General features: G+C 36.2%; 1 protein-coding gene across 2 annotated transcripts in view; it reads left to right on the forward strand.

The window, feature by feature from the left end:
- Positions 1-15130, forward strand: part of GABBR2 (gamma-aminobutyric acid type B receptor subunit 2) — a 477214-nt gene that overhangs the window by 265543 nt on the left and 196541 nt on the right. For both annotated transcript variants that reach the window (XM_040549353.1, XM_040549354.1), the window contains exon 8: positions 10529-10589. In XM_040549353.1, the coding sequence (XP_040405287.1) occupies positions 10529-10589 (61 nt within the window). The remainder of the gene's footprint in view (positions 1-10528; positions 10590-15130) is intronic.

Consider the following 15130-nt stretch of genomic DNA (forward strand, 5'->3'; position numbering starts at 1 on the left):
ATGGACAACAAAAAGGGCTTAATTTGATTTTATAAAAAAAATCCATTGGCTAAACCTCATTCCTGCCACCGGCAAGTCTGTTAAAATGTCCCTGCCCAGTGCCACTAATACTATTCTCTGCAGCTTTTGGTCAGAATTTGATGCTCATGAAAGTATCACCTGAAGGGATGTAGCACTAAGGAAGTGGAAGACGATGAAACATCTACTTCATTATCATCAAACATAGCTGTCTTCAAGAGCGCTTGCTGATATGGAAAGCAATATAAACAAAATCTGAAATTTTAAAGAAAGGTGATTCTAAAGGCCCTAAGATTAGAAATAGTTTAGTCTGGGCTCTTTAGCTTTATAGAAAAAGCCATCTTAATTGCTATAATAATTCTGAAAGTTTTCAAGCAAAGCCAAAACTACAACTGGGTTAAAATAAACAGCTGTTAGATACTTGCTGTAAGTTTAGATGAGATATTATCTTTGTTCCATTATGAAATGGAAAATCAGCCTTTTAGTGACTGCCACCGTGAACTATATATTAGAAAATTAATGACCTGGATAGTTCCTATGCTTTGAATTACCTTAATTGATTTGCCGTAGAAAGGTTTAAAATCCTTCAGTCACTAGAGACATTTCAAGAATATTGAATAGAAATATTTGAGTTCCTGTGTGAGAGCTAGTGTTGGGTAAGGAAGGAAGCTCAGTGTTTTTGTTCTAGACATGGGTGCAATAAAACAATAGACTTCTATCTATTTCCAAATGTCTTTCCTGATAGGTGTCAGCTCACGTTTCTGCCTGCAGGGGAGTTTTCAGATGTAGAGTAGCCATGGAAGACTGAAAATGAGTCTCCTATCGTAGTCTTTTCTATAGCCAGTAGTTAGAATCATCCAAGGCTAACAGGTATTCATACTTGAAACATTAATTTGTAAAACTGGCTGGTCTGCATGCCTTTTTTTCTTTTTCTTACTCATTAAGGTAATTTTGAATAAAAGTTTCGTCACTTAGAACAATAATAGTCAAAAGATCTCTGTGGTGAGATCACATGCACGTGAATAATACCAGTGTGCTCTGCTTTGGATGCAAAGACCTTGTTAATAACATAGGCTGGCTTTTTAGTGGATAAAGTGTGGTAAACAAAGCAATGTACTGTGTTCAGCAGATGTGACAGAGATGGGGCAGGAAGAAGTATGCAGAGGATAGGTAGTGGCTCCGACCGTCTTTTGGGTCATCATCAGAACAAATGAAATGCAGCCTGTGCTGTTCTCTCCACTGGGATTAATGGAGTTTGAAGACAATGGAAGAAATTACTTCAGAACATCATATGAAATTGCACTGTTGAACAGATAACACTGCTGCTTAGTACGGTGTCCTTAAAAGGCTTTATGCCATCTCTTCTGATTCATTCTTACAAAAACAGTAAAAAAAAAAAAAAACCACACACACATTGGTGGTGGAATATAATATGCTGTTATGCTGTTTCTACAGACACACAGAGCAAGAAACTGAAATCATCAGGGACTCAACCTCAAAAGAACAATTCTCAACATCACCTCTGCAGTTCAAATTTACTTTTTTTAATACACACTGAAAAGGGTTTGAATTTCTAGTCCCAGTGCTACAGACTATTTCTTCCTCCTCTTCTCTTGCCACCCTGAAAGACAGGTTATTTACATCCAATGTTTGTACACACATCTCAAAGAGATTGCATCAAGAGTGAAGGCATTATTTGGCTTGTGCTTCACAAGCCATCCACAGATCAGGAAACTGGCTAAATGTTAGTAGTCAGTTATACCACCAGACATGGAAGTACTTGTTGCAAACAACTTCAGTGTCTGTTAGTTTGTTCCCACAGTATTCAGAAATACTCGTGAAAAAAGTTTGTCAGGTATCTATTTTAATTTCTTTCTTGTCATGCTTTTAAACCTAGGACAACTAATTGTGATTGTATTTTGCCTTCTGCTAATCATAAACCTAGCTGAATGTGTACAAGCACATTCTAGTATGAGTGACAAAGCATAAAGGTACTAGATTTATTCTTTCTTCATCTGCACTAGCCAGCATGTGCGATACTGTTTGATTTTCTGCATGATTTTCTGGTTAATATACTCTTTTTTTCCATATCTCCACCTGCTTAAGAATTGCTGCTGTCTTGTCAGGAACAGCATTCCCTTAGACTTGCCTCTGTGTGTAAAACAGAATGCTCAGATGTTCACTACTTCAGCTTGCTGTGCTAAACAAAAAAGCTATGATTGTGCTGTCTCACTTCAGCATAGCTGTGTAAAATTGTATGTATACATCTAAATGCTAATCTAATGGAACAGCTTAGTCTGGGTTTATCTCATGACAATGTGCTGGCCACAGCACACTTTTATGCAAGGACAACTGATGACTGAGGACATCATCTTCTCCCCTGAGCTGAGAAGAAACTCCATCCAAAGAAATTCTGTCCATTCCTTGTCTGATTCCTGCACTTCCCTGGAAATGGAGATGCATGTCTGCCCCAAATGTGGTAAAGTTCAGGTAGCAAAATATTAGGTAGAAATAGAGGCACCCTTGTACACAGCAAGACCATCCTTTCAAAAGATATCCTGTGTTTCAGTTATAGATAGCCTTCCTTAGGAAATGAATAAGAAAATTGAAAAAGGGGTGTAAAGGCTGGAGTTAGGGAAAAAAAAAATCCCCTCTTCTGTAAAGGAGAGGTTGAAGAAACTGGAACCCCTCATTTTAGAAAGAGCTTAGTGGAAGCTTGATAAGCATGGTAAGGCTTATAGTACTGTATATTTGCACTTATGTATGGCATGATAGACACACAAAGTTATTACAATTGATTGTTTTATCCCTAAGGAAACCTTAAGGTTTCAAACCTTAAATTTGAGACTTAAGGTGCTGGTCCTCAGTTACCATTTCTTCCACCCCGGCTGTGGAAGCTGGGCTCTCTGTCATTCCTGTCATGTTTTGGAGAGATATTAGGGGATTTAAAGTGTAGTATTTTTTGAGGAATCTTGTTTTTTGGGAAGGACATGTAATTCAAGATGGTTCATACTAAAGGAACTATGCAATCTCTCTTACTGCATTATGCCATTCTCTGGTATTATCACAGATGAAAAATAGGTCCTACTGAATATATATATATGTGAGTGTATGTATATATATATATATATATATAACTTCAGTTTCTGGAGACTGTCATTTATTCTATAGGCTTATATGCTGTTAAGGGAGATGTATGCCGAAGCACAGAGCACAAATGGCCATTGCTGCAGTTTACTTATACAAGCTGTTGTTAACAGAGATGTTCTCTTGTCAAATATAAGGCACCAAGCCCATATTTTAAAATGAAAATTGCTGGATATTTTTTTCCAAAACAGTTTAGCTCTGGGGAAAAAAAAAAAAAAAAAAGAAAAAAAGAAAAAGAAAAAGAAAAAGAAAAAAAAAAAGAAAAAAAAAGAAAAAGAAAAAAAAGTGACACTTTTGTATGTCTCTCTCCTGTGTTCATTTCCAAATATTTCCAAATGGCCTCTGATGCGAACCTGTACATCTGCTTATCCTGTACGTCACTCATGTTGAAGCATTTTCTGTAACCTATGTATAAGGTCATGAATGTTTCCTGAATGCTGAGATAAAGCTGTTTTCCCATTTACTCTTCTGTCTACAAAGAGATCACAGAAGCAGCTACATAGGAACGTATGAAATGTCTCATGAGGTCAGTAGAGCGGTCCACCTCCCAGACCTGTTTCTAAACAAAATAAACATGCAATCCACACTCAATGCAAGTTTCATAAGTTTGCTGCCTGCTGTGCAAAGAAACAAAATGAAAAATGCTACTGATTTTTTGTGTTATAGACCAATGTCCTAATAATTTTGATGAACATCTCCTGGTTATAATATTACAGGATTTGGTGATCACCAGTTCTCCATTTTCCTTTTCCATCACCATCATAATTACCTGTTGTTTTTATTTATTTATTTATTTATTTATTTTTATTTTTCTGCACACTCTACCTCTGTAGCAACATCTGTGTATTTCATCTATTCTGTCAATTAATCTTTCTTTCCCACCTTCTTTCTCCAAAACCCATGTATTCATGTTTGGGAAACTTACTCATTTGCAAATATTTTTTTTCAAGCATTATTCCTGTGGAGCAGGAAAATATTTAATACTTAGAAGTAAGCATGTTCCTTTTTTCCTTTTTTTTTTTTTTTAAAGCCTACTCTGTCATAGCTAGAACACAAGTACATATTTAGTTGAGAACAATGGTAATGCTTCATTTAGAAAATGTTAACCAAGACCAGATTCTTCACACCTGTTCTTTAAGCTGCTTTGCTTCTGCTGCTCTCCAGACACCAGTACTCAGTTACCCCTTTCTCTTAGAAAATGTCTTATGAGAGAAAACAGGCAGGGAAAAAAAATCCTGTTGGATCATAAAACATTTCAAATTTAAATGTTCCATTTTGAAAAATTTGACAGAAACATCTTTACTGAAAATAGTCTTGAGTCTTGAAAAACTGCAGTAACTGGATCTGCTTTAATCACATGTTCTAAAAATGTTTTATTCACAGATATAAAATTCTCAGGATTCAGGAGCATTGTTGGTTTTACAAACCATTATAATTTTCCTCACCCCCTGCATTTGTTCACCTCGCCCTGTTCCAGAGGTGATGACTACTTCTTTGTCCTTAGGGGGGTGACAACGTTATTTCTGCCTGTCCCATATCCTCTCTCCACCTATGCTCAAGGACTCCTTTGTCTCCAGCTAGTTCAGTGACATAACTAGGTCGAAACCAGAAGAGTTCTGTGCAGGCTGAAAGTTTGCTATTTGTTTCAGAAGTGAGATTAGACTTACACTGATGAAAAATTGTTGGGTTACTGTTGTCTTAAAGGTTATGTTTGGAGGGTGGAAGAGGTTATGGTTCACAGCCTGTAGCTCTTCATCATCTAGGCATTGTGGAGCCAAGATCCAGCTTGCTCTGTGCATGGCCAGGATGGCGTGGCTATAGATAAAGAGTCCTGCATGAGTAAATCTATGTCAGTGTGTATGACGTGTAGCAGGCTGTGCAGATTGCCTGATAACACCAAAAGGCTTCTGGGACTAACAAAGGGTGCCATGCTTCTTCCTGCTAGCTGCTCCTTTGTGCTGGTTTGGAGTCTGGCACTGAAAAGTAATTCAGAAACAACATCCCCACCCCCCCACACCCCCACCCCCCCCACCCCCCAGCAAACCAAACCAAAAATAGCTGAATACATCTTGCTGGTTTAACAGGCTGCAGTAGCCCACTTAGGGGTCCAATGAGTGCTGAGCCGCCAGTAGGAAAGTGTAGGGCTGTGCAGCTGGGAGCCACATGGCAGAGCAGTATCTGCCCTTTGGGTGTTGGCAAGCTCTCAGGTTTGCTGTCCTCTGATGCTTCACCCTCCTTGTCTCCTATGTTTATTGGACTGGACAGTAAAGGATCAGAAGAACACCTTCATTTCAGCAGATATTATGAAGCTTAAAGGGATGGTTTAATTACAGGTCTGCCAATACTTTATATTCTTTCGCAATAAGACACTGTTCTATCAATAAAAAACACAACTTCATCTGCCTTAGTGATCCCACTCTTTTTCAGGTATTTCTGCAGCCCTTTATTTAAATGGTTTATGTTATCTCACATATATAACTGAAGAACCCCCAAAGTGACCGAGATAGTTTATTTTTGGAAAAACTACTGACAGTCATTTTTGGAACTAGTGTGACTATGTAGGCTATGGGCATTTCAGGGAAACCCACCAGGGATAAGCACTGTTATACGGGGAGATGACCTGCCCGTAGGGCACAGTATCCCAGATTGCTTGCCAGTGGAGTGGAACTGAGGAGGAACCCCTGAAAAGTAGTGGCACATTGGAAAATGCATGGACTAAAGCAGACTTTTTTTGTAGGCATGGTATGGAAAATCATGAAATAAATGCTGTTTATTTATCTGATGAACATACTTGAGACACTTTGCAGAAATAAAGTAAATGAAGTGATAGTTGAAGTGTAGACCTGTCCCTGACGGACAGAGCAGTTAGAAATGTTCTGAACTCGCCTTTTATAGAGTGATGAAGGAAGCGAAAGACATGAATGAAAAAATGTGTTGGCTGTGCATTTCAGTGTATGAAATGAAAGAATTTTAATACTGGCATGGGCCTATGTCCAGAGCAGAATAATAAAACTGTCAGTGATAATGCAAAGAAAATTCTAATAAATACTAGTGCTCCATAGCTCCATAGCTAGAAAAGAATTTAATATGTTCATAATAGAGCAAAGATAACTACTTAATATCAACCAAGCAAAAATTAAAATATACGAAAGAGCTGCTTCCACGGGTAGACAAATGACTAACAATGCTATGATGACAGGGGAAGTCCCATGTGTCTAAACTAAAACTAATGTTGGCTAATATTTTATGAGTATGAATGGATGATTGTTGTGAACTTCTTACTCTCACCACAAATAAAGGACCGATGACTTAAAATGACATAAATTCAAGAAAAGAAGATGAAGATTGTACATCTAGGGAGACTGTACATTTCCAAGGGGAAACTGTCTTTTTAGTAATGAGATGAAATGCAGTTATGCTGTATAACCAAGTGCCTGCAAGTAGGACAAAAACAATGCTAGGTTTATAAAAAATGGAGCACATAGAAGAAGGCAGTGTGCAGAAGAAACAGGAAGGTCATATTCTTGTATGTGGCAGTTGTAAGACTAACATTGAAATGTTTGGTCCAGTTCTGGTTTTCATAATTTGAAATGCACATTAAAAAGCTGTGGCTTTTTAGGAAAAAAAAAAAAAAAAAAAAAAAAAAAAGAGGCCAAACGATTACAAGAAAAGCAGCTGGACTTGGAGATATCACTAAATCAAAACAAAACAAATAAGCAAAACAAACAAAAAAACCCACAACATGAACTTCTACAGCTTTTAGCACTAATGAAATATATTTCAAGAACTCTGTGCCAGACTGAGCTTATTCAGCTTCTCTTCCACCTTCTATTCACATTGCTGTGTATCAGTCTCCAAGTCACACATTTACTATTTTCTTCCCACCAACTTTTCAAGAATAATTGCCAATGCAAAGGTGCTTGTCCACAGTGCAGAGTTGGGCAGATCTGTTGTAGAATTGGTATTTACTGTAGCATCACTTTTGCAACAGGTGAAGAAAATGACTTTAAAAGAAAGAAAAAAAAAGTCTGTAGATTGTAGATCGAAGAAAATAAAAGAGGCGCTATGATTTCTGTGTGATTTCTATTGGTATCCATTGGGATGATGTGTGTTAAATGAAGAAGAAATCTCTTTCTGATTAACTATTTTAATGTATAATAAAATATGTGGTTTGATCTAAGTGAACTTAATTCACTTTTTAGGTGATTGAAATGTTTGTTAAGGGAAGAGACCATATTTTGCATCTCTTGAAGTAAAATAATTACATGACTGGGAAATATTGTTTGAATCCAAGAATCATGTTCTGAAGTCAGTATTGACATTACTTCTGTTACTTTTCTTTTGAAAAGTACTTCTCATCTGTATAATCACTGTTCCCTTTGCTAATCAGTATCTAACTATGCCTATTGTCACCAAAACACAGTGAGCATTTTGGCTGTTGTTATATCCACATGGATTTCATCAGATCTTGTCCTTATCATGGGTTACACCATAAACTCCAGTCTGTTCTCGCACATGTGCTGGACACTATTTAAAAAAAAAAAAAAAAAAAAAAAAAAAAAAGTTTTAATAATTTATGGATCTCAACCATAAAGAAAATAACTCTCTAGCTAAATCTTATGGTATGATATATTGATAACAAACAAATGACTTGATGTGGGCCATAGAACACCATCAGATTTTAACTCACTTCTTATACCATAAATGCATGGTTTCTATCCATAAGCCCATTGTTTCTACAAAACAGGTTTCTGAAAGACTGACTGGTTAATAGCCATAATAGCAATCTTAATAGCAATAATATCAGTTTACAAAGTAGAATATTAAAAAAATATTGTATGTTTGTTTAGCCTTTTTACCCCAAATGTAATAGTCTTGTGTTTTATAAAATAATGGCTGTAGTTTGTCAGCAATACCCAAGACAATGTCAGGACTCATCAAATTGTATTTAGAAAATTTTTATTCCTTTTAATAACCCATTTTACTTTTTAGCATTATTCAGTAAGCTTTTTTGAAGGTAAAATATTGTGATTGAATAATTTTGTAGATAAAAAGGACATTTTCACATGAGTTATTCTATAATTCTTTCCTCCTCATCATCCATATCTTTATTTTTCTACTGGTTAGATGAGTCTAATAAATCTTAGCAAAGAGTTGTTAAAAACAAATAGTTCTGTAACTCAATTTATATATAAATATAGATAATATTTTTCCTCATATGTATTTTATCCATTTTTTTTACATTTATTCAGAACATTCAGATCTCATCTATGTTCAATTGATAGTTTCATAACATGCCAATGAATTTGTATATATTTATCTCTAGTCAGCAGATGCATATGGTATATGTCTGTCCTATTGAATGATGAAAATGTACGGTGATATTACAAGAGGCAGTGATAATATTGCAAACCAATTGCACTGGGAATCCAGAAAAATTCATGAGTTGGTATATTATACTGTCAATAATAGATGGTAGTCATAGATGACTGTCATCATAGATGATAGCAATGATTCTTGCTGTATGCTTATCTCCAGCACTCCAGTAAACTACAACTTGCAATACTGTTACCTTGTAATGAAAGAATAAGAGGAGACAGAGTTAAAGTAAAAGGCAAGAAATTTAAAAGCAAATCAAAAAGTAATTTATCCACACTGTTAAAAATTTAGCTATAGAATTCTTTGTCACAGGCCACAGAACCGAGAATTTAGCAAAAATTTATGACTGCATTGACCTTGTGCTGCTATATATCTGCCATAAGTGATACTTGCACAGCACCTTTTACAAGTCTTTTCTTTAATGTTTTCTACAATTTTTTATTTAAATGAAGTAGGCGATTGTTTTATGATTATGTTCAAACAAATTAAGGGATATTAAATACTACTCCAAACTAAGGGAGATCTAGATGAAAGTTGCTAAGGTGCACGCATAAATCTGCCTGCTAATGTTTTATGTCGTCTCCCTGAGCTCTGGTAGTAGCCACTGAATTAGATTTATTTCCAGCTGGACCTCGACTGGAGCAGTTCCTGTGCACTTCTGTAGCTGTCGAGAGAATCTGTGTTATTACCACTGTTCATTTCTCTTGCTCTCTTTTTTGTCACAAATTGGACTTTTTGGTTTCTAATCCTTATCACATGGTAGCTTACACTTGTTGAAATGTGTTTTCTTGTATTTACCAAAGGGGAATGGTATTTTGTAGCTTTGCAGGAAACATGGGGTGAGTGTTTTGTAGGCCCAAGAGCACTACACACCCTTGGTATGGTTCCAGCTGATTTCAGTGAGTCAGTCTCTTACTGCTTTTAAAATTCTGATTGACAGCATATCAGTACAATAGTATAATCAATTTATATAAGATTAGATTTTATGGCAAGTGTAAAAGTTAAGTTTTTTTTTCTTGCATTGTTCTGTAAACTGAATATGACTGTGTTTTGCATCCTTTGTGACCAGAAAGGTTATCCATAATGGGACTTACACACAAAAAAATGTATGTAGCCTTACATGCTTTTTTGGTTTCTGTTATCCTAATATCTGCTAAAACAAAGATTAATGGAGATGGATGATAATAATTATCCAAACTGGGGGTGGAGTAAAACAGCAATCTATATTGACAGCATTCAGCATTCCACTGTAAGTTCAAAATATTAAAAATACTACTTAGCATAAATGAATGAAAACCTGTTCTTTCACACTCCATCATAAAATAGCTGAAGTAAGGAGAAAATTAAAAAGATGTATTCTTAATTGAACTCAGAAAGATGGGATGAAAGATGGGAGTAATTTGCTAGGGATATGTGAGGAGATTCAGCCTCAGGGATAGGTGATGAGGTGACCTTATTTTAAAGTGTAACAACATGTAACATAACAAAGGGTAGCACTGTCTTACAGGGATCACATTTAAAAAATAACGCTTAGAAATGGATGCTGATATAGTACAAAAACACACCATAAAAGCTTCTGGTATCCATACTCATTGATATAAGTAGATTAAAGAGCCATTTGGAGAACCATATGATGAATGAAATGTAGAACCATTTCTTGCATGACTTTTAATAACTTTCATATCCTAGATAAAAACAGTCATCTGGGATTCGGCAAGTTGTTGGCTTTATTGTACCTCCATTTTCACACTCGAACTGTGGGTGATGACACTAATCGACTTTCTAAGGCCATTTGAAGTATGTGGAAGAAATCTTTAAGGAGATGTTAACTGAGTTATTTCAATCTTGGCTGAATCTACTATCTTCAGTGTTTAAACCTTACTTGGGTATTTTAGTAATGAACGAAAAATAACTGCAGTTCTAATGAAACTATATTAGGAGAGATTTATAAAACTTTTAAAATTTATTTATTTATTTTATTTAGGGTCAAGTTGTTTTCAGAAATGGAGAGAGGATGGGAACCATCAAGTTTACGCAGTTCCAAGGTAGGTTACAAACAATTTTATTTTCATTACAATTATGTATGCAGTTTCAAACTTACGTATCGGTTGTATTTGTTTCATAATGTTTTAAATATGTGCAGTTACTTTTAAAAGAAAGTGCTTGGAAGATGCAGCAAGGTACTTAGAAAAAAAATATGAGTTTTATTACCTGTTTAAAGTACTGTGTTTTGTACACATAATGGTCTGAAATATTTCCAGGTATTTTCCTAGAAGAAAATCCACATACACATAGAAACTATAGATCTATAGCAGCAGTCAACAGCTGTCGGAAAAACTGCACCGATCCACTTAGTACCCAGTCCTTAGTACAGTCATTTCTGGAAACTGAATCTGAAGAGGGTCTTGGAGAGGTGTTTTTTATTATTATTATTTTTTGTTTGTGTGTGTTTTTTTTTTTTTTTTTTCTCTTAAGCTCTTTCAAGTTAGCATTTGTGCTCTCTGAAGGCTTGCTTTTGATGTTTAGCAACTGGTTGCCAAAAGTTGCTTCTGGAGGCAGACCCTCAGCATGTAAAGAACACAAACTGCCAACCCAATCCCTTAGAGGCAACAGTCTCCTGCAATGTGACTCACCAAGACTGCTGCATCCCCTCAGCCTGGGCTTCTTCTGAAGGGAATGGTCTCAGCAGCAGAGACCACAGATGGAGCCCCTCCTTGCAGACACTAAGATTTGTCAAGGGTTGTTTGCAGCCAGGTCAAGGTGCTTGCTTGATAAAGTTTTCTGCTGAAATGGTAATTCACAGAAGACATGTCATAGTTGTTTCTAAGCTCATAGAACACAATTAATGTTTTTATTCCTAGTCTGAGACTGAGATAAAGCTGGAAATAATTACATTTGTGTGGTCTTGTGAGAGCAGTTGTGAGAAATGGAGATGGCAAATCCTTCTCAGGTAGTGCACAAGAAAGAGGCTTTCACTCTTTCTCTTTAGGGGATCACTTTAAACATAATCTTGCTGACCAAGTTTCATAGGCTCATCCTTTGAGCAGAAATTGTCTGCTGTATGGGCATTATTATTAATGAACAGCAATGCACTTGAGGGGATTTGTTACTCATTCTAATTTACAAAAGCAATCTTAAGGATTGTTCTTGTCTTCACATCTACAACTGATGCTATTAACTGATGTTCCCTGAAGCATTTCTACCCACTAAAATTTTGCAGACGCCATCTCATAATATAATTTAGAAATTATTGCTCAACACTAATGATAAATATTTATTGCTTCCTCTGCTTCTCTCCTTCCTCCCATTTTTTCATAGTAGCAACATTTACAGCAACATGAAAGAATCATCAGTAAATATTACAAGGGGATTTTACAAAAGGTGTTTATTCCTCAGAAGTCTGAAGGAGGCCCTGTGCATTCTGCCCAAGGCAGCTGCACCCTGCTAGAGCATCCAAGTGAGGAGGAAGTTTGGCACATTCCCTCTGTGTATTAATGATGTGATAGGGGGTCATGGGGAGGTGAAACATGCATCTTCTGAACTAATCTAGAGGAGCAGCTGAAGACCTGGATAGCTAATTTTAGACAGACTTCTATTGCCAACCTTTGAAATTTGAGTTTCTTTATAATGTTTTCCAGTTTTGCAACAGATGCTATTTAACACCAATGGCTTTACTATCAGTTGAAGTACTGTTGGGTCAATAAGAACAGAGGAAACAGCTGCCCATTTTATAATTCCTTGCCATTTCATAATGGCTGTTTCAGAACTGCTTCAGGCCCATACCCAGGATTTTGATAATCAACCAAATGTTTCGCTTTAACCTACAGGAAAAAAAACCTACTTGTTTTCATTGTAACCCACGCATCCTATGGAGAAATGCAGAAGAAGGGCTGGATTATCTCTCACACAATCAATAGTCCATCAACACATCTGAATTCTGTTTTAAATTTTGTTGTCACTAACTTGGGAAATGAAAACAACGTACAAAAAATATAAGAAATTGAAATAAGGAATGATATTCACAATAAGAAACAAACAATAGGGAAAAACAATACTTTTTTTTCTTTTTAACTAGAAATGCTATTCCAGCTATTAACAGATTACTTTTTCTTTTCCTCTTTCATTGTTACTGTTTTAATACATGGCTTTTATACCTGTGGCATAGTTGTAGAAAATACCTGTAGAAAATGTTAATTTTTAAAAAAAGAATCTTTAAAACATTGGTTGGAAAGCTTTCCAAAACATTCACATTAACTTTTAATAAATCTTGGACTATTGGAGCAGATCCAAATAATGGAAAGAAGCTAATTAAATCCAGTACTTAATAAATGGGCTTTTCCTTTGCAATTATAGCTGTTAGGTGCTATCAGGCTTGAGATAGATATATATCTAATTCATTAACATTTTTTTATGAACTATGATACAAATCATCATGATTTCTAGGAAAAGAAAAGACAACATCAAAGATGTCTTTTTTTTATTATTTTTTTTAATGAGATTAGTGTTAACAGTGTATAACATATATTAAACGCATTAGTAGCTTATTATCCAAATGTAACTGGGAATCATCAGTATCAGTGTTCTGCACTTCCACAGTCATTTCTTCATCTGCAATGGTTTATCGTTTTATTAATAGCTTGAATGAAAACACACAATTATCACCAGCAAATCAAAAAAATAAGCAGAAAAATAAAAAGTAAGTAGGTAATCATATATGAGAAGTAGGATTTCTTGGCCAGAAACTCTATTCCTCATTTGCCTGAGCAGAAAAACAACTCAGTCTATGGTGGACTCAGGAGCTTCAATTTCTATTTCCTGCAGTATTGGACAGACTGTGCCTGACAACTCTAACAAGAGCTTAAAAGGCAGAATGGTACAAAACTGAGAAGGCAGGCAGTGAGCAAGGCATTTTTCCCAGGTTCAAAGGGCAGTGCTCAAACTGAAACAATTTGGTGTTTCCCTGGAAAAAGAAAGCCTCCATGTTGCAAACTGAACTGCTTGACAAACTGTTGAAAAGAGAAAGTTGTCCAGGTGTCCTTAACACAAAATCTTTGCTGGAAACCGTTGTGTTAATGAGATTATCTGCAAACATTTTGGCTTTGGAAAAGTAGACAATGACATCTGCCAGAGGCATGGGAAAAGAGCCCATGAGGGTTCAGAGGGTAACTGCAGTACACTGTGATGAGATTTTGAATAGCTGCCTTAATTTTGGAGGTAGATGTAGTTTTTCCCAAACTCATGCTAGCCATTTCCCTTTTTTCAGCTTCTGTTAGTTTTGCAAGTGGTCAAACAGATGGTGCCAGGGATAGCTGTGACCAAACTACTTACTGGCGTATAGATTGTGAATATCACTCAGGAATGATTTAGTATTCAGCAGAGAACACAAAGCACATGTAACAGCATTTTGTTCCCCTACCTTACTGACAAATAAAGATCAGTCTGCCAGTCTAGCTCAAATATCCATGTAATTTTTGAAATTTGGCATCTTTCTGAATGAAGCAATTTTTCCACTGGTGCCATTAAAGGACTATTGTCATTGTCAAACATGTAGTTGGAGTAGATGGGCCAAAATCTTTTGGCTAGTGGAAGCTGAAAGAGGATCCTGGCAACTGTAAGCTGAGAGAGGGTCCTGGCAACTGTTGTGTGCATGTCAGGAAACAGGGAAGGAAGCTGCAAAACTGGGACTGAAGATTGCAGTGATACAGGAAGCTGCAAGGACAGATACATATCCATTCTTCAGAATGCTTCACTGTGGTAGATCATTGCTGATTCATCTGACTGGAGCCTAAAAAGCACCTTGCTTTCAGACATTTTCCTATTTCTGTCAGGCATTAGAGAAAACCTAAAAGACTTTGGTGCTAGAATAGATTGGAAAGGAAAAGTAAAGCTGAATTGTAAACAAACAGCATTGAAATGTACATAAATCATGCTTGTAGGTAGGAGGAAAAGTTTATGGTACTTCATATTGGGAAAACTTGAAGACAGAGGGATGGTTACCTGCTGTGTCCTTTTGGGAAGAAACGGTCAAAGAATTCAAGAGTTTCAACTCAAAACCCAGGCAGTTCGCTAGGAAGTAGGCTATGTTTTTAAGACCATTGTTTTTCTTAGAAAAGCCATTACTGATTTTCTACAGTAAAAGCCCTAGGTATTCCTTATTCAACAGATACAAATAAACAAATGTCTATTTTGTGGTCAAGAACAAGGTACACGAGATTACAGGATTGCTTTCATGTAGTCTGTGTTCATCTACTCAGTTCTGACTTGTCTGGTGTCCACAACCATTTCAATGAAGGAGACATTAGCAGTTCTCCAGAATCACCTACAGATAAAACATCTTGTTCTCCAGGGGCATCTATTCAACCATGGAAAAGTTTCTTCTATTATTTTAAATACAATTCAGCAGAGTCAAACTACTTTGGGTTCCTGCTCTCGTAAGGATTCGTATAAATAATGAGACTAACTGCCTTTCAATATTTTTTATATTTATGGTATACTGTCCAATATATATCCTGCAGAACCAGTTTGTGGATTTTCTTTCAGTGAATAATGTTGAAAGAATATAATCCAACAGACACAAAATATTCTG

Source organism: Cygnus olor, chromosome 2, assembly GCF_009769625.2.
Source record: "Cygnus olor isolate bCygOlo1 chromosome 2, bCygOlo1.pri.v2, whole genome shotgun sequence".
Taxonomy (NCBI): Eukaryota; Metazoa; Chordata; class Aves; order Anseriformes; family Anatidae; genus Cygnus; species Cygnus olor.